Source organism: Tamandua tetradactyla, chromosome 2, assembly GCF_023851605.1.
Source record: "Tamandua tetradactyla isolate mTamTet1 chromosome 2, mTamTet1.pri, whole genome shotgun sequence".
Lineage (NCBI taxonomy): Eukaryota > Metazoa > Chordata > Mammalia > Pilosa > Myrmecophagidae > Tamandua > Tamandua tetradactyla.
In genome coordinates, this window is record NC_135328.1 from 126017607 (window position 1) to 126045210 (window position 27604).

The 27604-nt window shown below is 49.8% G+C and overlaps 1 protein-coding gene across 11 annotated transcripts in view; it reads right to left on the reverse strand.

The window, feature by feature from the left end:
• The window catches only part of SEC16A (SEC16 homolog A, endoplasmic reticulum export factor), a 39070-nt gene extending 18214 nt beyond the window's left edge, over window positions 1-20856 (reverse strand). For 5 of the 11 annotated variants that reach the window (XM_077148814.1, XM_077148813.1, XM_077148811.1 and 2 more), the window contains exons 1-10: window positions 18886-19068; window positions 10344-14008; window positions 8579-8715; window positions 5225-5322; window positions 3612-3711; window positions 2903-3101; window positions 2348-2522; window positions 1091-1233; window positions 361-422; window positions 110-248 (exon numbers count right to left, since the gene is read on the reverse strand). In XM_077148814.1, coding sequence (XP_077004929.1) covers window positions 110-248; window positions 361-422; window positions 1091-1233; window positions 2348-2522; window positions 2903-3101; window positions 3612-3711; window positions 5225-5322; window positions 8579-8715; window positions 10344-13940 — 4650 coding nt within the window. In that variant the 5' untranslated portion in view covers window positions 13941-14008; window positions 18886-19068. Of the gene's footprint in view, window positions 1-109; window positions 249-360; window positions 423-1090; window positions 1234-2347; window positions 2523-2902; window positions 3102-3611; window positions 3712-5224; window positions 5323-8578; window positions 8716-10343; window positions 14009-18885; window positions 19091-19475; window positions 19740-19985; window positions 20542-20603 lie in introns of those variants that run through there. The other 6 variants (XM_077148815.1, XM_077148807.1, XM_077148810.1 and 3 more) reach the window with 6 other exon arrangements.
• Window positions 20857-27604: the final 6748 nt, after the last annotated feature.

The following is a 27604-nucleotide window of genomic DNA, read 5'->3' on the forward strand; positions in this document are numbered from 1 at the left end:
TTGCCCACAGTTTATATATAAATCCAGCCCAATTCCTTCAGGAGGAACTGAGGGTTCCCACACCAAAAGCCAATAAAAAGAAACATTCTAAAAGGTAAAAGAAACGTACCCCATTCTGTCTGCATAAGAGAACAATAAAATTCCAAAGAAGACTTGCAGACTCTTTGTCAATTAAATTTTCATTCTGGAAACACTTTGTAGCTTTGTTCTGTGCAAAATTAATAACATCCACTTTATGGGTGTCATCTCTGGAAAAAGAACAAACACTTAGTGCGACAGCAACAACTGCAGCTGGGAGGTCACACCCAGCACCTGTCGCTTGCATCCAACACGGGGAAACACTCTTAAAGAGGAACGTACTTGCCAAGAGGTCCTGGGAATGACCGCATCTCCTCCTGCTCAGGTGTGTGCTGCAGCAAGGTCTAAGACAAGAGAGTAGACAGAGAGAGCAGCTTGCACCAGGCCAGGCGTGCAGTGAGTGCTCAACTGGGTCTGCTGGGTGAGTTGGTATTCAGAGTTTTGGGTGCTAACCGAGAGCACAGCTGGGCCTCTACACAGAGGCTGTGGGGCACAAGGCTTGGCATGCTTGCTTTCCAGAAGCGATTTTCAAATTTTAAACAGTGAGACTCAGTTTTTTCCAAAAAATTCTGCAACAGGCCCCCAAAAATGCAGCAGCTGGGGTGCAGAGCAGGGGCACCACCATGAACCTCCCTGGCATCACCTGCACCCCTAGCCCTGTCTTGCCACAAGTTTTAAAAATACATCCACCCAAAAGGCTGATGGGCTGCTCTTCAGCATGACGCTATCATGACACAAACAGAAATATCAGAAAATGTACACAAACAGTATCCTCTCTCCAAAACTGAAAAACGGGAATAAAGAAAATGAAAATATGATAAAACCAAGTCTAACATACTACCTGGTACAGATGCTTAAAATGCTGATTTCTAGGAGGAAAGGGAGATGACGGAACAGAACAAAATTTGCTAACTGAAGATTCATGGGAACACAATGTGGAGCACAGAGAGAGCAGGGTAGAGGTGCAGAGTGGCCTGCTGGCACAGTGATGGGGACTTCCAGCTGTCCATACCTCCATGCTGTGGACCTCGACCAGGGCAGGCTGGCCTTCCGAAGGCAGGTTTGGAATCACCTTGATGAGCTGCCCACCAGGACCAAACCTGGCACAAATATGAGGCACTGAGAACTTTTCAGGAGAGGTGGGTCTTGATGGAGCTACATTTAAGTAAATTGAAAAAGAAACAATCAGCTTGTCTCATATTAAGGTTTTGCAACTAGATCAACAGCTTAGGTTTTCAAAATGCCCAGGCACATGGAGAGTCAGATGTAAACTACATTCATCATAATAAACTAGCTTTTGATTGAAAAGCAATAATGAACATCTCATTTAAAAGCATAACTTAGATGTATCTCAGCAATTCGCTTGTCATTAAAAATGGAAACCAGCTAAACACAAAAATGTGCCTTTAAAACCAACCCATAAAGCACCTCTCATCTGTGCAGTGCCTGGGTGTGCCTCTCACTGTTCGGCCCTCACACTTGGGACCCAACGCCCATGGCATTCTTTCCCACTCAGCCCTGGCTAGAACCATCAAAGGGAACCTCAGGAAAATAAGCAAGGGTGAAGCACCTCCAGGAAGAAGGCAAGTCAGGTTTTAAAACTAAAATATCACTTCAAATCAGAACAGAAGCCTACTGCTGGATCTTACAACACTGCACGTACTTTCGCAGTTTTCCAAGAAAGCATTTTTGAGTGAACAGTTCAGAAGGGAAGTTGGAATGTGACCCTTTGTGATGAGTCTAGGACAGGAACTTTTCAAGGGGAATTACAAGTGTCCTCTTTACCCAGCTACCCAGCTCCCCTTACAGACCAGCACATGGGATACAGGGAGGTGTGCCCAAGGCCTTGGAGTCAGACCGCAGCTTCTGATCCTTAAAAGATGCATTTGATGCAAATGTTCCAAGAAACGATCATAATGATGAATATGCAACTATGTGATGATATTGTGAATTACTGATTATATATGTAGAACAGAATGATCAAAATAGGAATGTTTGCGTTTGTTATGTGTTTTTTTGGTATTTAAAAAAATAAAAATTAAAAAAAAAAGATGCATCTGACACCACGGTGGAGCAGCTCCTGCCGCAGACCTCAGCTGCACTCTCAGAGGTGGAAGACAGGCTGTCACTCAGAAGGACCGCAGACATACGGGGTCACAGAACCACCCCCTGCTTGACACCCAGGCCTACATGGCATCCCCCAGGTGGGGTCTGGAGTCACTGCATGGCCGAGTGCACCATTTCCTGGCAGAGTCTCACTAGGACCCACCTTGCTCCATGGCAGGCCAGCTGGTGTCGGCGGGATAGCCGTACTCTGGGAAGCCCTGGGCTGGGTTGAAGTTGCTACCATAGGCGCCATAGGCATAATTGCCCTGGAAGGTGTCCAGGGGGGCCGGGGCTTCATAGGAGCTGGCAGGCACATGGTGGCTTCTATAAATCTGACTCTTAAAGGTGAACAAAACAGAAAGCAAGTATCAGGTGGCCACGTGCACTGGCAGCATGGTTTCCTCTCAGCACTATAATGAAGAAGATAATTAGCTGGGTTCTAAAAAGAAATGGTTTCATACATTTCTTCACATTTTCCAAAAAATTCCTTTTTAAATAAATCTTTACCAAGACCTTGCTCATACTGACAAGTTTTTTGTTGACCACCCACCACAACTTCATAAAATTCTTAAATTTCAACTTAAATGAAGGATTAGGTAGTTTCACGCTTCAATGGTATGAGCCTCAGCTCAGAGGAAACACAGCAGAACGCTCCAGGACAAGGGGACCCGAGCAGGGGAGGTGGGAGGGTCCCAGGGGCAGGGCCCGGCAGGCGCACCTGGTGGGAATGGGAGCTGAAGCTGCTGCGGCGGCTCTGCAGGCTGCGGGTGCTGCGCAGACTGTGGGCTGAGTGCTCGCTGTGGACGCTGCGCCTGTCCCCCTCCTCCCCATAGGAATCTCGGGGAGGCTCGGGGTCATCATCAAAGCTCTTGGTGATGCGCGGGTCATACGTCCAGTGGCTCTCATCTTTCTCGGGCCTAGAGGGGGCCGTGGATTGGCAAAAGGCATGGGACATCGGGAGTGTACTCCCAGAAAATCACACAGCTACAGAGCCATATAAATCCCCAGCAAATCCTCACTTGCTTCGGGTCCTCCCATCCTTCCAACCTATACTGTGAAGGTGCCAAAGACAAAACATGGTTCTTAGGGTTCAGGCTATTAACTATCATTTCAGACAAATGCACTACAGTTCTGTCTTTGGTGCAGTCCAATTCGTGGGCTGCAGGGCCCAACTCCACCATGGACAGGCCATGAGAGGGAAGGGTGGCTGAGATGCCCTGCTCTCCCCTGAAAGCCCAGAGTCTGGAAGAACTTCCCACATTGACCAGGAGACTGACAGATGCTCACCAGGAACCCAGAACAACTGTAGCTCTTTAATACATGATGAAGACACAGGACAAACAAGCAACAGCCCCTTCACACCACTGCTCGCCTTCCCCATTGAGGGGCACTTAGTCAACCTGCCACCATAAGCACAGAGTTCTTACCTGTATGGGTCGTCTTCTGCACCGTACCAGTACCTCCGGTCACAGGTGCGTGGGTCCCTGAGTCTAGAGCCATAGTGGTAATGATCCCAGCGACTTGGATCTGTGCGCAAGGAATTGATGGATCGGTATATAGCATGAACACGGACTGAATTACTTCCCACCAAATGATGCCAGGTCTTAATTGTTTTCCCTGCAGGTGCCAAGCCAGTTGTAAGCAGGCTCTTTGAAGATGAGATTAGTGAAGTGAGGCCAAACTGAGCCAGGGTGAGCCTTAAACCAGGATGAGAGGAGCTTTAGAAGCAGAGGATGGGACAAAGAAGGCCACACAATGCAGGTGGGACTGAGTTACAGGTGCCAGTGGCTGCCACCAGGAACTACAAACTTTGGAGGGAGCACGGCCCTGCTGACACCTACATTTTGGACTTGTAGTCTCCAGAATTTGTGAGACAGTAAGTATCTGGCATTTAAGCCGTTTAGTTTGTGGCACTCTGTATCAGCAGCTCTGGCAAACTAAGACTATATGCAAAAGAAAAAATGCCTCTGGATTTCACTAAAGAAGCTATACCACCCCACGACTTAAAGAGTGCCTCAAAGCCACTTAGAGGAGACAAAATTTTTTCTAAGAAGTCAGCATTATGCCAGGGGATGTTAACTGGGAACTCATGGAAGATCTGCTGTGTCTTGCTTGTGCCTATGATACCTCATAGCCACTGGCTGTTTTTCCTTTCAATGAACATGGTTGTTGTTCTGTTGTTAAAAAGAAAAAAAAAAAGGCTAGTCCTCTTTGTAAAATTCTTTTCAATAGCCATTCCTTTTCACAGTTAATCCCTGGCTTGAGTGCTCCTTCCTATCTTCCCTCTAAGGGGATCCATAAGGTTTAAGAAACATAGTCAAAATGAAAGGTTACTTTTAAAGGGCAAATTAACACTTTAAACAAACTGTATGTGCCATTTGGGGCAGGTTCATGTAAGGCACGTCTTCAATGGAGTGGATGGTAAGGCTGACTGCATCACCATCAGGAAGGGGTCACGTGGACTGAGGACAAGTAGGCAACAGAGCAGAGGGGAAAAGGGCTGGCCAAGGAGACCATCAGCCTTCCTGGGCCACCACTGCCAAGCTGCACATGTATTATAGCAATGCCATCCTACCAGCAGATCCTCAGCAAGGATGGCCTGTCAGTACAGGGCCATGGCCTTGTGCAGCCTCTGAGCACTCGAATCTCGGCAATTTTTAATTTTATTTAATTTTAATCAGTTCAAATTTAAACAGTCACATTTAGCCACTGGCTCCCATACTGGATAGGGTAGCTCCAGAACTACCAATAATGAGCTATATTTGGCTACAAATCAATGAAAACTGTTCATTTGATAAAGGCACATAATGCTATGATCAAGATGTAATTTCTTAATGAAAAATATCAATATAATCATTTCCAGATGCTAACGATTCATGACTACTTTGGCTCTTATATAAAAGTAAAGAAACTAATGAAAAGAGAAGTTCTCTGAACAGTCGCCCACTCAGCACAGCTTCGTGCAGGCTGTCCACTTACTGGTAGCCTTTGGACAGCACGTGTCTGCTCATGGCCGGCCTTCCTAAATGTCTACACATACCTCCATAATCGTACTGGCTGGAGTAATAATTTGCATAGTAATCGCTCTGACTGCTCCATCCGCCTTTGCCATTATAATATCCTTCAGGAAACCCCTGTCTGAAAAAAACAGGGTGCTGTTAACACAAATGAGTGTCCTACGCCTCAGCCAAGCCAGACTCTGATCCCGGCAACAGGTACTACTTGCCCAAGTGCTTTTGCTGTGAAAATTTCTAATCAGAAGATCCCAAAGAGTAACTGACATGAGGTTAGGAACCCCCTGTCGTACAGCGAATTATAATTATAATTTACTCAGCAGAATAACTATCTTGGCTGTTTAGCAAGACAGAACTGACCCTTTTGTGGTCCTAGTGCTATATGCTATAAAGGTCGACACTAAAACAGATTCTAAAGCACATGTGCTGGTTTGGAAGGATTTATGTAGCCTAGAAAAGCCATGTTTAATCCTAATCAATCTTGGGGGAGCAACAGTTTCTTCTAATCCCTATTCAGCACTATAGGTTGGAAACTTTATAGTGCTATCTCCATGGATATGTGGCTCAATCAACTTGGGTATTAAACGTGATTAGATGGAGACGTGTTTCTACCTATTTTAAGTGGGTCTTGATTAGTTTACTGGAATCCTATAAAAGAATAAGTATTCTGGAGAAAGCTTCAGAACGCTAAAGAACTACGAAGCAGAGAGTCCACCAGCCAGCAACTTTTGGAGATGGAGAAGGAAAACACCTCCCAGGGAGCTTCAAGAAATAAGAAGTCGGAAGAGAAAGTTGGCAGACTTCACCATGTGCCCTTCCAGCTGAGAGAGAAACCCTGAACGTCATTAGCCTTCTCAAATATCAGTATCTTTCCCTGGAGGCCTTTTCCCAGATCCCCAGTTTGGACATTTCTATAGACTTGTTTTAATTAGAACATTTTCTCAGCCTTAAAACTGTAAACTAGCAACTTGTTAAACTCCCCTTTATAACAGTCATTCTGTTTCTGGTGTATCGCACTCCAGCAGCTAGCAAACCAGAACATCATGCTTAGAAGCAGTAGGGCGCGCTGAGCATCAAAGCCACCTGATGTAGAAACCTCACCTTCTACTGTCCCCAGCAGGCCACAGGCCGTACATTTTGCTACCTGCGCCCCTCTCCACAGCAGCCCCGAGGCCCCCTGGAGGGCGGGGACCGTGACTGGCCCTGACACTGTGAGCCTTGGAGCCTTGGATGCAGTGTCAGAATTGGAAATGAGCAGATTCAACATCAGGGTAATAAGGAGAGCACAGACCCACGCTCCAGGAGAAGTCAAGCTTAGCAAAAAGAACCAGACTATTTGGGACAGCAGATTCCTGAAAGGATATAAGGACATTTGTTTACTAACAGCAAGTTCTATACAACACTTGAATTTTCAAATGTGTGTTTTCGCATGCCCCTTCAGGAAGTACCATAGCAGTTACCAACTCACTCAGCCTAAGACCGAATGATTGTCTGGCCAGCAAGGGGGAATGACACCCGGCAGGCAGCGGGGCTTGCACCCCTGACCTGACCTTCCCGCCACCCCTAGGGTCCACGCAACACCACGTGTGGCCCCGGCAGGAATCTACGCAAGGCTGCCTTACTCCGTGCTGAGTGAAATCTCTTGCACATGCCTATTGCAGGAGTGATCTGAACCTGGATAACAATCTATCCTAATGCAAAACCAAGAATGCTTCACCAGCCCCATCCACTAGGGAAGATACAATCATAAAAATGAAAGAAAGGCTTTCACCTCAAGCAGTTTCTACAGTTATTTCATCACTGGGCACAAGATAGATAAGCTAACCATAAACATCAGTGTTGGGATACACACACATCCACACACTGCCTCCCATACACACACTTATGCGCTTATACTCCACATGCACACTTTCACACACTCCCCTGCGCGCGCACACACACATACCCTAACCACAGCAGGGAAGGAGAAAGTAGAGAGTGGTAAACATACCCAGAGGACCAAAGCAGTCTAAGGCAGCTACAAATACAAAGCCATACCCACAGCCTTCCAATCTATCTGGCTGGGTAGCCTTCTTGGTATCATGGTGCCATTTTTGGCCTATGAAATGGATTCCGACTTTGATCTGCAGGCTGGCAAAGGAAGAAACCAGAATGGCTAGAAAAGTGCCTTGTGCCCTGTCTTCTTTCGTGTTCCTGCCTCACAAGGACTCTATACGTAAATGCTTATCATGCTGGCTTTGAGTGTGAATACATCATTTCACATCAAACCCTCCTTCCTAGTTGGTGTGGTGATCTAAGAGATTAAAATGCTGAGAATTTCCTGACATTCTGAGTTCCATGAGAGACAAAGACTTCCCAGCTTCCTGAGATTTAGGAAGAATGCTCAGCTATGCATGAAGTTCAGCATATGCCCCTGAGGCAGTGTGCACTGGGGCCAGTTACATCGGCAAAGGCTTCACAAAGACCATGCTAGTGACCTTCAGATCCGCTGCTCAGAGTCAGAGTCACAGAAGGCACAGGCAGGCACAACGGTTTCTCTGCATGACAACAGGGAACAGCAGTGAGCTCTGTGGACAGATGCCTCCTGCGGCCTGACTTGGGAAGACGTAGGCAGGGGCTGACTGTCAGGGAGCACTGAGAACGGCTAACGGGGTCCCTGCATCCTGCAGCTCCATTCCAACTTGCCCAATTTCTCTGAGGAGAAACAAAAAGCAAAACCAGCTTTCCATCTTCAAGAGTGCATGAAAAAGCTGACCTGGCTTATACTCTCAGTCAGCTGAACGCATGACATCAACAGTTCTTTCTAAATTCCTTTTCTATGGTGGCAGAACAAGACCTGCTGGACAATGGGAGAAAAGGGATAGCCAGTTCTAACTCCCACCGTGGATGTTGGAGGACATGGGTGTCCAGGACCCGGGCCTATTTGGCTCGCCAGACTCTAAGCTTACTGGCCTAACAATATCTCCTCTCTATAACCAGTCCCCCCAGACAGGGACCCCATCATAAGGAAGGGCCATACCAGTTCATGGCTGCCAAAGGCTCAGATTGGACACATCCTGGGAGGAAGGTGTCACTTTCTCTAGGAAAGTGCAGAAGTACAGCAGGCACTCATTTATGGCCCTGCACAGGGTCTGGTTCACCAGGGGCTCACCTGAACCAGCACAGCAACAAATGACCATGGCGGTGTGTTTAGCTCAATTTAAAGACACAGCTATAACTGCCTACGCTGACAAAGTTTATACATACATTAAGTAGGTTTTGAATAATTTTTTTTTACAAATACGGTATTTTTCAATTCACTAAGTTACCACTGCAGTCAGCAGTAGAAAAATCAGTCTGCCTGTGAGAAAGAAGCAGTGAAGATGGGACAAAGTGCCCACCTGGGAGGCGGGCGGTCTGAGCTGTGACTTGCTCGGGAGCTGGGCCGCTCTGGCTCTGGATGGCGGTAGTTCTCAGTGTAGGCGGATGCAGAGCTATCATAGGGCCTATAGTGAGGATCATACATGCCATAGCCATCCTGTTGGAAAGAAAGTTTGTGCAGCATTAGACACCCATCAAGAGCAAACCCACTGAACAGCTGACCCTACTGCAGAACACTGCAGATGGCCATCATGCAGGGGGGTCTCCTTTGGGTAAGACAACAGAGACCTGACCAAGTGAAGCCCCCACAGACTGGCAGGCTGTACCCCGCCTGCTCAGAAAGCCCTGAATCTGTCCCTCAGAGGCATGAGCAGACAACAGCCACTGGCCGTGGTTCCTTCTGCAGGGACCATGAAGCTTTTATTACTGATGCCTCAAATGTGTAGAGATGAGTTTAATTACTGGGCAAAGGGACTCCTGCACTGACTAGGGTCACACTGAAATATGCTGGATCATGGCTGCCTCAAAACAGTAATCACAGCTGATTCTCATTAGGCTGTCGTCCCCATTACAAGCCTATCGATGACCACAACTTTGTCTCTTGGGGTGGTCAGAGCACAAGGGTTCAGACCTGAAGCAGAGGGGTAACCCAGGTGCAAGCCAGAATTCACTTTTCTGTGCCAAAAGCCTCAGCTCTCTGGCATTACCTGGATATGATACAAGTAAAAACATATTTATTTTTGGCCACTACCAGAGACCACAGCAATAAAGAGGCAGAAGAAAACACCCTCAGACAGAAGAGGTGAGCCCAGGAAAGGGAAGGAATTGTGGGAAGGACATGGGGTAGCCATTCTCCTCATGCTCCCCATCTTCTTTCCTGTGTCTGTGCCAGAACTCCTGCTCCTTCTACAGAAATAAAAACCTACGGTTCTCGGGAGTGAGATATGCAACTTCACTGTTCGCATGTCTCTCTCCCCGGGTGTAACCTCACTCACAGCCTCCAAGATGGTCCTTCTGCTCTTGCTACTTCCCCATGGGCTCTGGGCACAGCATTACAGTAGCTTTCACACCTCACATTCTCCCATGATTCTACCTTGGGTGACAGAATCAGGGACTAGCTGTGGTGAAGTGGGTAGCAACCAGTATGTCCTCCTATACTTTCAAGTTATTGCAGGATTAAACAGAACATAATTTAAAACGCTTGTAAGCTGCATCATGTGAAGAGGAGTATTACAAGGTTTTCTGTGCTAACACAGAAACTTCCCTGAGAGCTGCTGGAATCACTACATATCTAAGAGTTTACAGAATTTTGTTTCTGAGCTGTTTCACTTGGCTGACATTGCTGCCATACCTTTCTCCTCTAAACATGTCTATTCTGAAGAAGGAACTTTAAACAGACTAGTGATCATGTTTCTTGCGTTAGCTTTTTGATGTCAAAACTACACAAAAGCTTCAAGAAGCTATGTCACTTTCTCAAGTGTGCAACCCAGCTCTAGTTCTGCAGAATGCCAACTGGTGTTACCAGAAACAAAAGCTCCGCTTATTGCCTCAGTTGGGGGGTGCTGGGTTAAACACAAATCAAGCAGGTAGCTTAAGCAATTCAATATGCCCCCATGTGTTGTGACCTTCCAAGGGAAAGTCTGTACCTTGCAGAGCCTGGGAATATTTCTGCTGTGAAGTGTTACACATGTCACATGACTGCAGATCCCTTTGGAACTGAATGGAAACACACCCAAGAGCCCAAGAAGTGACTGTGGGCTTAAAATGAGGAATACTTTACTCTACCTGGTAATAAAGGGAAGCCGTCCCCGGATCCGGCAGGTACAGTGAAGGGTACTGAGCCTGGTATGCATCGTAAAAGGGTCTGTAATAATAGTAAGACAGGTCCTGGGGTGGTGGGCCCAACATGTTTGGAGACATTAGGGGCTGCCACAGCTGCTCCGACCGGCTGGCAGCCTGGCTTGAGCTGGTGGACGTGATCGATGTGCTGGACGACCGAGGAGGCCGAGGTGGCAGCTGCTGACCGGTGTCGGCTGGGGATGGACTTACTGGAGGCTGGGCTGAGTTCTTTGACTGTCCTTGTGCTGGAGGACTTGCCGGATTGGAGGGCTCCAAAAACGTGGGTTTGGGTACTTGCAGTGCAGAAGTCTGTTGCTGAGGAGGCCCTGCCTCTTGCTGGGCTCCCTCGAGGCCCTTCTGATCCTGTGCATCTTGCATCACCTGTTGGTAGAAATGGCCTGGGTTATGTGCCCTGGGCCCGGGTTGTCTGGGCTGACCAGCAACGGTCTGCTGAGTAGCAGCTGGGCCATCAGAACGGGATGGACTACACATTCTCACAGGATTCTCCCAAGTCCGATTTAAAGTAAAGTCTAGTGCTCCAGAGAGTTCTTCCCGAGCACTGGAGTGGTTTGCTTTCTCATCAGGCACCGAGGCATTGTTCATGGGCGGTACGAACATCACACCTGTGCCTCCAGCAGGGCTAGGAACAAACTCGGGAAGAACGTGTTCTGTGTTGTGACTCTCTTGACTTTTGGGGACCAAGTTTGTTGGAACTGGGTGAGATGGTGGTTGGATCAAATTGGCAGGCTGATTAGAAGCCATTTCGGAAGTACCAGAAACTTGGGGGAAATTATTTTGGACAAGAGAATGAGGCAAAGGCACATTGAGGAGTGAGCTGGTCGGAATCCCAGATAAAGTAGCCTTCTCTCCAGAATCCCCCCAGAGAGCCCGGCTGCTGAGCGTAGCTTTATCCCCCACCAAAGCATCTTTCCAGGATCGACTCTTCTCATTATGATTCAGTAAGGATACAGAAAAATTAATGGGCTGAGCTAAATTATAGCTCTGATCAGGCTGAGCAATCAAGATTGGTTGATTCTGCAAAGACTCAGTGGGCGGAGAAGATAGTAAACTTGCATAACCAGAACTTGCCTGAGATTGAAGGGCTTCCTCTTCTCCCATCTTGGGAGGATTCTCGAGGTTTTCAGAAGCACCGAGGCCATCCTGGCTCTGAAGAGGGGGAGTGGAGCCTGGCTGAGGCGACTGGTGGCCAGACGCTCCCTCATCTGGAGGCTGAATCACTTCAGAGGGCTGAGGTTTCACAGGTACATAAAGTGCAGGGGCAGCTGGGGCGAGAAGGACGTTGCCTCCAAAATCAGGCAGTTCATTCTGTGCCCAGAGAGTCGTGGCTGGACTTTCACACTTCACAGATCCCTGGGCCCGGACGGAGGGCCTTTTCTCAGGTATTGGAAGCAGAGTTTCCAGAGATGGGCCCCCGGCGTGCAGAGCAGTGGTAGGCGGCAGAGGACATGCCTGGGGCGTGAAGAGGGTCTCCATATTGTCTGGTGGCTGCTCCAGGTTACCAGGGGAGGTGTCAGGCAGCGCAGCAGCTGGTTTTCGCTTCTTCTGGCGGGAACGCGTCCCCCTCACTTCACCCACCATATTGGCACGATCTGCCTCAATTGGTTTTACCCCAACCAAGTGGGATTTCACTGGTTCAAAAGAACTATTCACACTTGTCTGGAACACTCCAGTAGGTTTTGGAGGGCTTGGGGTCAAGGGTTGGGACTGACTGTTGCGGTAATTTGGGCTTGCTGTAGCCTCATCAGTCTCACCTCCTACAGGAGAAGAATCGACCTGTTTGAAAAAACTACCCGGAGCTTCTTCTTCAGGTTTTCCGACTTCTTGCTGAATAAACGTGCCAAGCAATTCTTGGGGTCTGGCTGAACTGGAAAGACTCCTGTGGCTTTGGGTACTGTAGCTGGATGACACACTGTCAGACCGTACGGGATGTGGTGCTATGTCAGGGGCCTCAAGATTCGGGCTGCCCCCTCCAATGAGGGCCCCAGCACTGTGCTTGGCAATGGTCAGCCCGGGCAGTGGCCGGGATCGGAATGGCTCACTCAGGGTAGAAGAGCTCAAAACCAGGGGCTCACTTGGAAGAACTTCCTGGTTTTGAAGGAATTCTAGGTTCTCCATGTTCTCACAGTGTGGTCCAATGGTACCAGGCACCCCTGCACTTGCTGCATCCCCCCACATATCGACAGCAGCGCTTTTAGTGGCTTGTCTATCATAGTGGCTGCCTGCAGGCTGAGGAAAATATGGTTGCATGTCTCCTCCCTGCTGTGTGGTCTCGCTGTTGGAACCTTTAAGACAGGCCTGGTAAAGGCTTCCTGCTACCAGGTGTGTGGGAGGCAGGGGATGGCCAAGTCCAGGGCTGAGTGAGAAGCCATCAACGTCTGCTTTACCAACCAAGCCTGTTTTTTCTGATGGAAGATTCTCCTCGTTTTCTGTCTCCCTACCTTGGAAAAACATTGAGAGGGCTCCTGAACCTGCTTCTGGCTGGGTACAGCTGGCCCCAGCCCCAGGGACATAGTGCAAATGGCTTTCTGGGCTATTTCCCTGAGCAAGGGCATTCGTGAGAGCAGGCTCTGGTAGATGCTCCTTATTCCCTCCTGCATTCTGCCTAGACTCTGGGCCTTCCCATGGGTTACCAACAGTGAGATTCTGCCTGAATGTGCCATCAGGATCAAAGGTCTTTGCTGAGTGGTTTCCACTTTGCAGGCAGACCACCTCGTTTTTCTCATCAGTCCAGGGTCCTGGTAAAGAAACGAGGGGATTGTGCTGCTCGTGGCCAGAAGCTTGATGCATGGCGGACTGAGGGGGAAAGTGAGAAATGCCAGGCACAGGGGTCACCGCGTTTTGAACAGGCCCTTCTGGACAGGGTGGATACTGCTGGCCTGGGGGTGGTGGACTTCCCGGAACCTGCCCCCACGGGTCCGGCATTTGCTGATGAGGTGGAGGGAAGAACGAGGAGGCCACTGGAGCTGCAGTGCCGCCAGGTGGGTTCTGCCTCGGAGGGGGCCTTTCAGGCTCAGGCACGCTCCCATGAGGATGGCCCTCATGAGAACCATCAGAACCCACCCCTGGAGCGTACTGAGTGGAATATGATGCAGGCTGCACTTCTGGCTCTGAGCTGGGACCTGTGTCTGAGCTTCTGTTTATCATAGGCCCAGGTGGACTGGCATCTGCTCTGGGCTGTGAAAAATGTCTCGGCAAAGGCTCACGTGATCCTTGAGAGTGACCCCCGGCATCCATGTGAGGTACAGGTGGACCGGGGCACTGAGAAAATGCCTGTGGGGCTGGGCTTTGCATAATAGGTGGGCTGCTTTTAGACAAACCACCCAATGATGCATTGTGAAGTGCCTGCCTGCTAAAAGCAAATGGATCCGTTACTGGCTGTAGTGGGCAAGTTACAGGAGCCACAGGTGCACTGCCATTCACCCGTCTTCTATAGGGGCTGTTAGGCCAAAACACGCTCTGAGGACTGCCCACTGGGGGTGGTCCAATCACTCCTGATGGTGCTGTCTGGGGTGGCGGCTGCATGATTTACTTCTTGCAAAATGAGATGCTGCTCACAGAAGAAACAGGATACAGGTTTTCCTTAATTTGAACTGAAAGAAGAAAAAGAAAAAATCGGCATAAACCCATATTTTCAAACTTCTAGCCACAATGAGGAAAGTCAAGAAAAAAGAAAGACTGCAAATGATTCTGAGTCATTTAAAGGTTGAAGAATACAGCTGCGCACAGAGCACACCCTCCACCAACTCCAGCAGAGGACGCTGGTCCTGGAGTTAGTCCCAGGCAGCACGGCAAGGAAGAAGACAGGACAAGAGCATGGGGTGGGGAAGCAGAAGCTGCTGGGCCACAAACCAGTGGAGGGTCTCTACACAGGCTCCTGCCCCTCTGTGTGAGTCGGTAATGTAACCGCTCTGGCCACCTGCATGGACACCCTCACCAGAATGGCAGGGACAAAGCAGAACCCAACAACCAGGCTGGTGTACTACCACATTTACAGTTTCTTGACATTTTCCTATAAATTATTACCAGACCCAGAAAGAGCTGGCTCCTTTATTAAAACAGAAAAATTACATAACATACTTTTCATACAGGTTAATTTTAAATTTTGGAAGAGAACAAAATTAAATTAAAATTCACTATTCCATGTTATTTAACGAAAGAGCACTATCAGTTACAGAGTAATAAAGTGGCAAAAATATAAGTCTCTGGCATAGATTCATCTAAAGTGTCTTTTATCCCACCATGTGAAATGTCTCATTTTTTTGCACTGTGACTGGTTTAAGGTTCTGAAAACTTCACTAGCAAAATAAGGCTGTTTCTGACTAATGGAGTTATAATAACTCTGCCTGGAATAAAAAGCTCAAGTAAACTTATAGCAGTTTTAAAACTAATTGACTCGCAGCATTACTTAAAAGTCAAAACATGGAAGCCATCCAAGTGTTCATCAACAGATTAAAGGCCCAACAAGATAATGTTGCATGCACAAGATGGAATATTACTCAGCCATAAAAAGAAGTAAAGTGCTGGTACACACTACATGGATGAACCTTGAAAAATCGTATTGAGTGAAATAAGCTGGACACAAAGGAAAAATATCGTATGATTTCTTATATTTCCAAGTACTTCAACTTAGAATAAACAAGAGACAGCAGAATATAAGTTACCAGGGGTGGCAGGAGGGGGGATTGGGAGTTATTGCTAAGTAAGTATAAATTTTGGTGTAGGATGATGAAAAGTATACAAGTAGTCGTGACAGTTAAACATTGTCAATGTACTTAATGTCAAAGAACAGTTCACTTAAAATGGTTAAAATGATTTTATGTTATATACATTTTACCACAATTATAAATAAATAAAATTTTAAAAAATGGAACCTTCTGAGATGATTCTAAAATTTTCAGAAATAGGCAGAGTACCAACAAAACTTTTATAGGAAACAAAAGGGAAAAAAATCTGCATTAGTGTTTGTTGTTTGTTTCATAAAATGCAAAAAGTACAGTCTGAAGAGCAAATCTTCATAAATAAATATATACACACATTTTTTCCAAACCTATACTTTTTTTTTTATTTGTGTATGGGTATTTTTCACCAATTATTTGAGCTATATTCACACATTACAAGGACCACCCAAAGTATGCAATCACTGGCTCACAGTATTATCACGTATTGTGCATACATCCTCATGATCAATTTTAGAACATTACTCTAGAACAGAAATAAGAGTAAAAAATAAAATCCCAAATTCTCCCATACTTCTTATCCTCCCATCCCCATTGTTGCCTCATAGTACTGGTGTAGTAAATGTGTCACTGTTGATGAAAGAATATTAAAATATTACTTAACTACAGTCCATAGTTTACAATAGCTATGTTTTTTCCCATATATCCCTCTATTATTTTTTTTTACGTTTGTAGTAGTTCATGCAAGAAGTTATTAACAAACATGACTTCAAATAATCACTTTCAATCAAGTTTATCTACAATATGCGACTATTAAAATCCCAATAATGAGCTACTATCACCTCTATCCATTCCCAAACATTTAAATTCAACCTTATTAACAGTTTTGTACGTATTAGGTAACTGTTCCCCCTTCTCTAGCTTCTATTTCTAGGTCCCCTATATACTACATTTTAAGGCTGAGTTTACATGTTCTAGTTACGAACCTATACTTTGAAAGCAAAGGCTAAGTACTTCATCCTTAGAAAGTCCTTTCTCATGTATCAGGCCTTTGTCTCCCTAAGACAACCCACACAAACAAACCTAAGCAAAAAGTAAGCACTAAAAGGGGAACTCGGGAGAAGGAGTTTTGCACATATACATTTTCTTGTCCTTCTGATACCTGAATGAAAGAAGAAACCATTTATGAAGGTACTTTTGGTAAAGCTGTTTCCAAAGGTAGGTGCCTATGCCTACCTGAAGACTAGTCCCATGAACACTGATATTACTGCCACCCAGACAGGCCCCTCCTAAACCACCAGGGACCGTCCCCGACTGCCAAACACCTTGAAATCCTTCACACCTAGTGGACTCTATTATAAATGCCACAGGAGACTTTCTTGGGGTCTTAGCTATCAGTTCAAAAAAATGTTTATAGCTCAATTTTAAATGGACTTCAAATTGGACAAGCAGAGTCCCTCCCTAACACCAGCTGCTTGGCAATCTGCTCCATTCAGGTGCCATTCAGGTACCCAGTGCAGCAGCACCACCTGACATACTGGATACCTCTGCTCCTGTCGACTATCAGGAAATTCTCTGGAAGCACGACCACAAAGTAGTGTAGGCCTAAAGGATTTGTTCACCCAAGTGTCACTGTGAGAACAAAATGACAATAGTGGGGGTGTCACTGAGTGACTTGGGATATGTTACTTCCCTTTTGGAGACTCTCATCTATAAACTGAGAGAATCAACCACATGATTTTCCTAAGGTCCCTTGTGGATTTAATCTTCTGAGATTCTACTCACAGTGGATTCTGGGAAGGCCTAATTCCAACTGCTATTTAACAGGGAAATCGTATCAGAATCTAAATTTCACGTTTATACTTAAATGTTTTTTCTTGCAGAAACTTTCCTAAAATTGTCTTCTTGACTCTACCGGGCTATGAACTGTTTTATAAAGGAATACTATCACAACTACCAAGTAGCATCCTTCCTATCCCCCCAATGAAGAACTTTTTAGCAATATGCCAATTTCAGCTGCAACAATTTTGTGACCTGAACATTATTCTTTTGTTCCTTTTTCTCTATCACCAGCAGAAAAACAATGCAACTGCACACCATTTATCTCATGGCTGTAAGGAATTTTATTCTGTAAAATAAGTCATTCTGTAGCCTCAAGTCAACTAACTTTTTAAAAAGCAGCTGTTTCAAAGAGACCAGCTGATCTTGAATATACATTATTCATAAATCTAACTCTTCAATTAAACAGTCTTGTATCTATGTGAAATACTTAAGCACAACCTGTTTTCAGCATACATTTTTGGTTATGCTGAAAACAGGTTGTACTTAAGTATTTCACATAATGAACTGAGGCATTTAAAATACACATGCATACCCCCTCCTCCTAGGACCACTGACCTCAAGTTGCAAATCCGAAAATTAACAGAAGCACCAAGAAACCTGGCTATCTGCTTACCCTCTGCCGACAATCTCTCTAATGTTTACTGCTAAAGAGACACCTTCATTAGACTATTGGATACTTGATGAGTGGCTGATACAGAAACATTATAAACTCCAGATCAAATACATTCAGGTGCTCCAAAGGACTCCCTGATACCCATGAAACATGTTTACAGAAGAAGAAGCCATAGTAAAATTTATAAGCTATCTTAAAGAAAACCTGCTGTGTAATTGTGAGAATTGTTCTAACTGCTATTAAGGGAAATGAGTCTAGGGAACAGAAAGAAACACTGTTTTGCCTCTTGTCTTACAAGAATTCTAAGAAAGGACATAGTTAAAAAGAAAGAAATACACCGCAGAAAAGCTGCATGAATTTGCAAAAGTACCAATCTAGGAACAACTGTCTGGGATTTCTTGCTTCTTGGCATCACACTGGTGGGAGGGGTCTCTGAACCACCTCTCTGGCTAACACCTGCACCATACATGTTGGAAACGAAATCATGATAAGCAAACCATGCCCAATCTAAAAGCCATTTGAAGTGTTTAATGAAGCAGCAAATACATATTAAAATGGTTTCGATGTTTGATTTATACATTCCACTTTCCCCCTCCAATGAGGCATGGGCATGTACCTCTCCTGCAGCATCTTGATCACTCTGTCAAGAAAAAATAAACAGCAACAATGTTTCTTCTTGGGTCAAATGTACACACCTCAGCACCAGCATTGCTAAGTAAGAATCCTTCAACCCATGAGGGCAAAACATCTCCAGATCCTTTTTAGAGCAAAGGACACACTATTAAAAAATTTTTCTTGTGTCCCTATTTTTTTAAACGTTGCAGGTTTTTAATGGGCTCTTTGGCTTATTTTTCATCAATAACACAAGCCACACAAAGGCCATCGTCACTAAGACAACGAAGCCACGACAAGCTAAGCCCGACAAGCATTAGCCAAGGACTCGATAGTGTATTTCAGGTCCACGTCAATCTGTGACGGAGACTCTGTAAGCCCTGCCCTACAGCTCGCTCGGGAGGCGAGTCAACAAAGTGCAGAGGGCGACAAGCCGGGCCACACCGTCACCTGCGCTAGGCATCTGACCCGGCGGGCTGTTCAGAGCCTGGACCGGGTCCCCAGGAAGAGACCCGTGCCGGGCACGGCCTCGCCCCCGACCCGATTTTGCTGCGGCAGCCCCTGGGCCCGCGGAATCCCGTCATCCCGGTCCGACCCTCCCAGCTGCCGCCCACTCCGGACCCGGTCCACCTGGCCGCATCCCCTCCGTCCGACCCGACAGCTCCGCACCCTCGCTCTGGCCCGCGGGACCCCCAAGCCCCGAGGCCCGCGCTCGGTGCCTCACCCGTTCGGCGCAGACAGCCGAGGTTGGCGTCCCGCCAGCCACACAGCAACCCCAAGGCCGGCCCCTCAGGAGCCGCAGGGGAAAGCCCCCTCAGCGCAGACACGACACCAGAACTGACACGGTACCCACAGCAGCCATCTTGGCACATCCGGCTCCGGGAGCCCCAGCCGCCGCGTCGCCGACGTGTCCGGCATCGCGTCACCACGCACCCCGCCCTCGCCCCGCCCCTTATCGCCCCTCTTCCGCCCTCCTTCGCCCCGCCCACGCCGTCTACCACCACGCCCCTCCCCGTTCCCGCCGTCGGGTCACTACACGCCTCTCCCTCGCCCCGCCCCCTCCTCGCCACCATCAGCTGCCTCCCTGTCCCTCACCTCGGCCTGTCTCTCACCGCCCCGCTTCCCGTCATGTCGCCACGCCCCTCACCTTCGCCCCGCCCCCGCCCCGCAACACGGAACCACGCCCCTCACTTTGCCACGCCCCGCCCCGCCCCGCCCCCGGGCGACGGCCGCCCACCCCTCGCCTTGGACTCGTCCCTCACTGGGCCGCCCTTCTCCCCGCCCCTCTGCCATGTCGCTCCGCCCCTCGCTCACCTGTCCGCGCGGGCCGGGCTGGGGCCGCCGGGGACGTCGCCCTGGCTACGAAAGCTTCGCGTAACCTTTCCTCGGGTTAAGGTTAAAAAAAGAGACCTCAAAGGACGAGTCAGCCTGGAACGACTGATGCCAGTAGGTTCACCAAGAACGGCTCCTCCCAGCCAAGCCGCGAACCTTAGCAGGACCCATGACGCAGGCGCGTTCTTAGGAGTCTTCCGTTAGAACCGAACGCTTGGACCGTCGGGAAGGAAACGCGCATGCGCCAAGGCCGTCGCGCTGCGGAGACGAAGGCGGAGCCCGGCTGCGCATGCGCACGCGCATGGCGCTAGTGGGAGCGCGTTGGTTACCTGGTTACAGCCGTTCCGGGTTTCCAGTTCCTGTTTCTCCCTCGGAAGTTGGTTTGTAACTAACTTTTGTGAAGCGTCTTGCGACTTACTAAACGCGTTCTCGCACGGCGCTTCCTTTGTCCCTCAAAGCCTAGAAGGAAGCAGGGCGTTCCCCACAACTTACCGACGCCCGCAGGCTTCCCGTATTCAGCAGGTGCCAAACGAAGCCCCGGGCGCCCCAGCCGGTCAGCACCCGCAGAGAAATCCGGCCTCCTTCCTCGGTCACCCCCAAGCCCTCTCCTGCGGTCTTCCCAGGTGCTGGAGAGCGGGACCACCACACTCTCTGCTTTCCTTGTGCTTTACACCGGGAAGATCTTCCCAGTCCTTCCCCTCGCTCCCGCCTCCTCCGCTGGCCACCTCCCAAGGCCTTTCAAAGGCCTTGACGCTTCTCCCAGCGACGAGCGGCCCGTCTGCGCCCCCAGCGGGCCTCAGATCGTCCTCAGTTGTGTTCCCTAAACGAGGGTGCCGCCGTAATCACTTGTACCCCATGGACGGAGAACAGGGAGGAATCCACTTCCCTCCTTATCTCCGCCCTGTTGTTGACTGTGTTGAATGGGCACTAGGGGTCCTGGCGACCCCCAAGGAACCAGAGCCAAGCAGGTCCCCAGGCCAGGCACCAGCTCAGCCTCCCATGCCATAACTTGATGAAGAGATGGGAACTGCAATTTGTAGCCTCATTTTCCAGATGAGAAAACGAAGGCGCGGTGGTCCAGAAGAGACCAGCCTAGCCCAGCCCACTCACCTGCCCTCCTGCCCTGTGAGGCTGGCCCAGCTGGCACCCCGGTCCTTCAACAGAGGGTAGGAAGCTTATTCACCCAACTGCTTCACCCTGCAGCCATCCTCCCTTTGGCCCCCCTGATGGTGGGGTCGGGGTATGGAGAAGGCGCCCCGGTCGCTGGTGTGCCCCAGGGACCCGTGTAACCAGGGTCCATGAAACTGCAGGAAGGAGTGAGTGGAAGCTGGCCAGGGAGCCGCCACGCTGTCAGGGCCCCAGGCGGCTGGGGGAGGGCGTCAGCCTGTCTGACGTGGCACCACAGGCCACTCCACTAAGCTAACATTTGCCTTTCGGGAATCAGGTCCTAGCCTGTTTCAACACAGAGTTAGGGAACTCATGGGAGGACTCAGCCCTGGCCCCACGAAGAGAGGCGAGAGGACAGCGGCTCCACTGCTGCCCCACTTGAATGGCTTCCTTCCCTGGGGCACCTCTTTGGGGAGAGGAGTTGTTATTAACCCTAGGGAGCGGCTGGGCATACAAGTGGACAGTGAGTGGCCTGCAAACCTCGGCCAATAACCTGCAGCCAGCGATACAGGGGCTGCCCTGTCTATAGTAAACATCCTGGGAAGCCAAACCCCCGTCTCTGTGATATTTGACCCCCAAATAACCAGGACTTGATGGATAACTGACAGCTTCCCTCGTTTTTCCAACTTCAGATCCACTTGAGAAAGCCAAATCTGCTCTCCTAACCCAACTCATGGGATGTCCCCCTTCCCATCACCCACCCCCAGCTCCCACCAGAGCACACTCTTATCCACTGTAAAGCTTCACCACTCCCCTGCCTGCCTTTGAGTGATGGTGGGCTACTCCTTGCTATAGCAAGCTCTGGATAAACAGCCTTTGTTCTTGCCTGGGTGGGCTTGGATTCTCTCCACACTGAAAAAGGGGAAAGCAGCCGTGAGCGCCAATACGCGCTCAGCCCCAGGGCTCTCTCCTTGGCTCTCACATTGGTAGTAAGCCTGAAAGCAGAAGCCTCAGTCATCCAACCCTGGCATGGGACTCTCGCTATAGGAACCCACCCCTCCCCTGGGCAAAGCCAGACCTTTGAGTCCCCAGGCCCACCCCTGGGGCAGGGGTGTTATGAACCCAGCATTGTGCTGGATCCTACTGAGTGACTTTCTGGAAAGCTGCCTGCCAGCTGCTCTCTCTTCACTGCCCCACCTCCCTTGTCCGAAGCCCTCTGACCCACTGCTCTCTGCAGTTTGTACCCTGGTGTAGAGCAGAGGGTTCCCGGATCCTGTGTGCAGCTCCAGGCTTGAGAGCACAGACCCTTCATTTAAAGCCCAGCATGGAGGTGCTGTGGGTCCTTTATCAAGCAGGGTGAGCACCTGGGCAGTTTGGGGACACAGCTGCTGGGGCTACTGGGGGTGGCCTGGGACTCAGGATGGTGCTGAGTGCAGAAAGTTCAGGGGCCCATGCCTTGAAGGTGCCCATCCTTGGGGGCCACCGCTCTTCCTGATTCAATTTCCTTCGCTTTGCTTGGAATAGTCTCTCCTCTCTCCTTTCTCCAGACTCCACAGTTTGTCCTTGAAGGCTGGGCTCAAATGTCACCATTTCCCTGCAACTTCCCAGGGAGACTTATGCCAGAATCACCGCAAAGTAGCACCTTTGGTCCCTGGCTCTGTCGTCTCTCCTGCAGACATATTTCCAAAACCCACAGGACTCCAGGCTTCTGATGGGCATAGGTGCCTGGGCAGTGGGCAGGGCCTTGTAAACGGACCCAGGCCAGACTTCCAGCTGTCCTTCACCATCACTGTGGAGCTTTGTCATCTGGTGAGCTCAGCACGGCAGCTTAGCCAGCTTGCTCCACAAGCTCGCTTTGTGCGGCATGACGGCCATTGAGCACTCAACAGGCTGGTCTGAGCTGAGATGGGCTCTCGGCACAAAACACGTACCAGATTTCTAAGACTCAGTACGAAAAAGAAAGAAGATGAGAGAGCTCATTAATGATGATATTTTGTATATATTTGGATTAAGTAAAACAGATTATTATAATTCATATCATGTTTCTTTTTACTTTATAAAATGTCACAACGAGGAGCTTTAAAATTACCCGTGTGCAGGGGTACAAGTGCAATTCAGTGGTAGACTTCTTGCCTGCCATGCGGGAGACCTGTTCCATTCCCGGCCCATGCACTTCCCAAACAAACAAAGAAACCAACAAAAAATTCAACAAATGGTGCTGTGATAATGGGATACTCACATGGAAAATGAATGAAATGTGACCGCTGCCATACAGCATACAAAAAAAAAAAAAAAAAAAAAAATTTGCCCTTGTGGCTGCTCTCACTGTATATCTCCAGGGTGTGAGCAGCACGTGGGTGGGCTTCAGGGCATTGGGCCTCCTAGCTTGGTGGCTGCCAGGAGGGGTTGGCTGTTTCCTGGCCACACAGTCACGGTCTTCGAGGAGCGCTGGAGGGGAGGCAGCCACTCCAACAGAGGGCCAAGAGCCTCACTCCTCTCCCTGGTGTCCAGCGGCAGCGTGAAGAGTGGCCAGCGAGTTGTGGGTGCCTGTGGGGCAGCCTGCTCCATGCTGGGCGCTGTGCTCAGCCCCTGACGCAGATCTTCAGACTTGGGCCGTGGGAGAGAGAAAGAGGGGGCAGCTTCTGTGAGACTGCACTGGCTGAGTGCCCAGGTCAAAAGCACGTTAGGATCTGTGCCAGTTTGAAAGGATTATGTACCCTAGAAAAGCCATGTTTTAATCATGATCCCGCTTGTGAAGGCAGCCTTTTCTTTTAATCCCTATTCAGTGCTGTAGGTTGGAAAGTTGATTAGATTATCTCATGGAGCTGTGGCTTACCCAATTGTATTAACCTTTGATTAGAGGGAGATGTGACTCCACCCATTCCAGGTGGGTCTTGATTAGTTTACTGGAATCCTTTAAAAGAGATTTTGGAGAGGGCAACAGAGCCACGAGACCCATGAGACCCATGGGAGCCTGTGCAGGCAGAGACATTTGGAGATGAAGAAGTAATATGCCCCCAGAGAAGCGTCATGAAACAAGAAGCCTAGAGAGAAAGCTAGCAGATGTCACTGTGTTCTCCATGTGCCTTTCCAGTTGCGAGAGAAACTCTGAATTTCATTGGTCTTTCTTGAGTGAAGGTAACCTCTTGTTGGTGCCATAATTTGGACACTTTTATAGACTTGCATTAATTGGGACATTTTCATGTCCTTAGAACTATAAACTTTCAATTTAATAAATCCCCCCTTTGAAAACCATTCTATTTCTGGCATATCGCATTCCAGCAATTAGCAAGCTAGAGCAGGGTCTCAGAGGTAGAAAGAGCTGGCAGGGAGGGCTTCCTGAAAGAAGCAGCAATTGGGCCATAGAGGACAAACTAGTGGAGAGGAAAGGGGGGAGAGTCAGTTCCTTCGGGAGAGAGGAGGTCTAGAGATAGCTGTGCATGATGGTTTGGTGGTGTCTGTGCATGGGGGACCGCACAGCATGGGGGGCACCCTGTCGATGTCAGCCAGGGTGTGAACAGAGGGGGGCACCCCTCATGGGGCCGGGGCTGGAAAGTCCTACTGCCAGCACCGTCTGAGCCCCTCCCCACACTGGAGGCCACGGCTGGCCACATGGTAGGGGGTACCAGGCCATGGGCCTCGTCCCCAGACTTCTGCCTTCCTCCGGCAGGCAATGAGGCCATGCCTGCAGGGCGCCCAGCTCAGAGGACACCCACCCCAGAGTTGCCATCCTATTGTATGTGCCCGTGTGGTCCGTCTGGGCTTTCCCAGGGCTACCATGGGGTCCGCGAGCCCACGGCCTTGGCACGTAGGTTGCCACGTCCCTGCTCGGCCTGCACGTGTCACGCCATGTCGCAGTACCCGGCGGCCTGCTTCTGGAGGAGGCAGGGCTCCTCCAGAACTCAGAGCTCTTTGCCCAGCTGGCTAGAGAGCACAGGGGAGGTGGCGTCTTAGCTCCCCAAGGCCGCTGTAACAAAGGGCCACAGCCTGGGCAGTTTCAAACAACAAACATTTATTCTCTCCAGGTCTGGGGTCCAGAAGTCCTAAATGGAGGTATAGGGGACTGCTTCCTTGCCCCTTCTGGCTGCTGGAAGTGCTGGCCAACCTGGGCGCCCCTCAGCTGGGCCACACCATCCCAGTCCCTCCTTCGGCCCACGTGGCCTTCTTCTCCCCAGGTCTCCTCTCCTCCTCTCATAAGGACCCCTGTCCTACTGGGCCATCCTGCCCTGTCCAGATGTACTGTGAGCCCCCAAAGCTCCCCAAGACCTCCCAAGGCCACCACCAGGTGCACACCTGGGCACATCCCTCTGCCTCTCTGAGGCCCATTTACCACCCCCTCCCATAAAAGGGGGTGATGGGTGGACTCTCATCATGCCCCCCTCTGCTGAAAGCTGCCTGGAGCCGTTCCCTCCGGAAGGCCACGACAAACCCCACAAGCCACGCCAAGCCTGGTCCAGGTTCCGTGCTGGCTGGTGCCACTGTCCACATTGTCCACAGCACAAACACGGCACTGTCCTCACCTCTGCAGGATCTTGTAGCATGCTTGGCAGAGGAGGGTCAAAGGGAAGAGATTCCTTGAGTCACTAAGCCGGGTACTAATCATACAGGGCGTTAAGAAAGGCAGAGAGACAAGCAGAAAGCACAAGGTAGACACTGATTTCACACCAGCCCCGAGCCCCAGATGACTGAAAAAACAGCGTCCCCCAGCTGCAGCAAGCCTCCTTCAGGCAGACATTCGCTGAAACCTCATCTCCTCCCAGGCACCACCGGGGCTGGGGTGCAACTGTGCCCCTGGGGAGAAGGTGGTCCCGGGTAGGGGGTGGAGAGCTGGCAGCTGCAAATGGGCTCAGTGCAGGGTGGGCCATGCCCAGGGCCCGGACCCTACCTGCCGCGGAGGCAGGGCTGGAAGAGATGCAAGGAGAACCCCTGGGACATTTCTGCAGCTGAAGGGGGCAGAAAAACACAAACAGCCAGCGGATGTGCGGCATGCGGTGGGCTCTGTAGTCCCACCGAGAGATCTGCACTGGACTCTGAAAGCAGAACAAGCCTTCTGGGGCTTCGCAGCCAAGACACACTCTGTGGGTTTAGTCCTCCCCAGGTGTCTGTGGCAAAATGGGAGTGGGAGGTGGCCTCAGTCCCAAGGGAGGCTGGGGCTGGTGCTGGTGGGAAGAGGCAAACTCTGCAATGATCCCTGAGAGCAAGGACCCCGGCTGCACCCCCAACCACCCTTCCAGCTGCATCCCTAACTGAGCCCACAAGTGCATCTCTGGCTGCACCCCCAACTGCACCCTCAACTGCACCCCCACCTGCGTCCCCGGCTGCACCCCTAGTTGCACCCCATCTCCACAGACATCAGTTAAGTGAATGGACTCAACAGGAAGGTGAGCGTCCTGAGCATGGGGGCGTGGATCCGACAGTCTCGTGGGAGTGGGGTGGGTTGTGAGTTGGGAAGGGAAAGGGCCTGGGGCAGAGATGGGCAGCGATGCCAGGTGCCAGCAGCTGGGCGGTGGCACCACCTCCCCATGCAGCCTGGGCCAACCCCACCTCCCCGAGCCCCTGTTCCCTGATCTGGAAAGCGGCAGCACCAGCCATCCTGCAAGGGGAGGACCTACCAGTGGTTATGGGCTTAGGCCCAGAGGTCACACCATCCCGGGGTCTCAAATAGGTGAATCTGGGGAGTCACCTCACCTCCTCGAGCCTCAGCCTCCCCATCTGCCAAATGGAATACTGCCGTTGGTCTCGGGGGACTGGGCCACTCACGCGAGGGGCAGATGTGAAGCGGGGAACACCACCTGGCCCCAGGAAGTCCCCCCTGGGGGACCATCTGCTTGTGCAGGGCACGGCGCGGCCAGCAGGGGGAGGCAGAGAGCTGCTGCAGTACTGTTGACTGGGGACACCCTGAGCTCCCGTGGAGCCAGAGAGGTGGGCCTGGAAGCCCCCCACCGCGGCCTCCCCGGGGGCACCCATGGGACGTGCTCCTTCAACGCGCCCCCAGGCACTGTGGAGCTGCTGGCGCTAAAGACCACTGTCTCCAGTCCTTCCTCCACCCCAGTGCCTATGGCCAACCGCCAGTGTAACTGGACACCAGCCTGCAGTGCAGCACCCACTGCCCCCATCCTGTTTTTATTCCTCCCCATTTTACAGATAAGGAAACTGAGCTTGGGAGAGAATAAGATGCTTACCCAAGGCCACACGCTTTCCTGAGACTCATCTTTTTTTTGGCGGGGGGTGGGGGTTAATTTGTTTTCTTTTTTTATTAATTTTTGAAGTTTTAAAAAATAAAAAAATATATAACAACAAACAAACACAAACATTCTTAACTTATGATCATTCTGTTCTACATATATAATCAGTAATTCGCAATATCATCACATAGTTGCATATTCATCATGATCATTTCTTAGAACATTTACATCAATTCAGAAAAAGAAATAAAAAGACAACAGAAAAAAATTCCTCCATACCGCACCCCTTACTCCTGCCTTTCATTGATCACTAGCATTTCAATCTAAATTTATTTTAGCATTTGTTCCCCTTATTATTTATTTTTATTCCCTATGTTTTACTCGTCTGTTGATAAGGTAGGTAAAAGGAGCATCAGACACAAGGTTTTCACAATCATACATGCTTTCCTGAGACTCATTTTTTCAAATGAAGAAATTCTGAAACATAGTTTCAAAAGTTCGAGCACAGTGGGAGTGTTTACAAAGAATAAGGGGTCCTTTTACCACAACTACCGTGCAGCATAGCCGAGGCCGCGTGCGTGCGTACGTGTGTGTGTGTACATAAGCAATGGATGTGCAGTGTGGGTCTACACGTATGCGTGTGTACATTAAATGCAGAGCCCCACAGTGAGCACGGATCTGTAGGAAACTATGGCTCCCTAACAAGCATCGATGATGCATCTTCCATGTCCCAGGGTTGAGTTCAAGGTCGTGCGAGTACGTACCCAGTGTCTCTGCCCGCGGAAACCGGCCCCCTTCCCCGGAGACTACGTTGTCCTG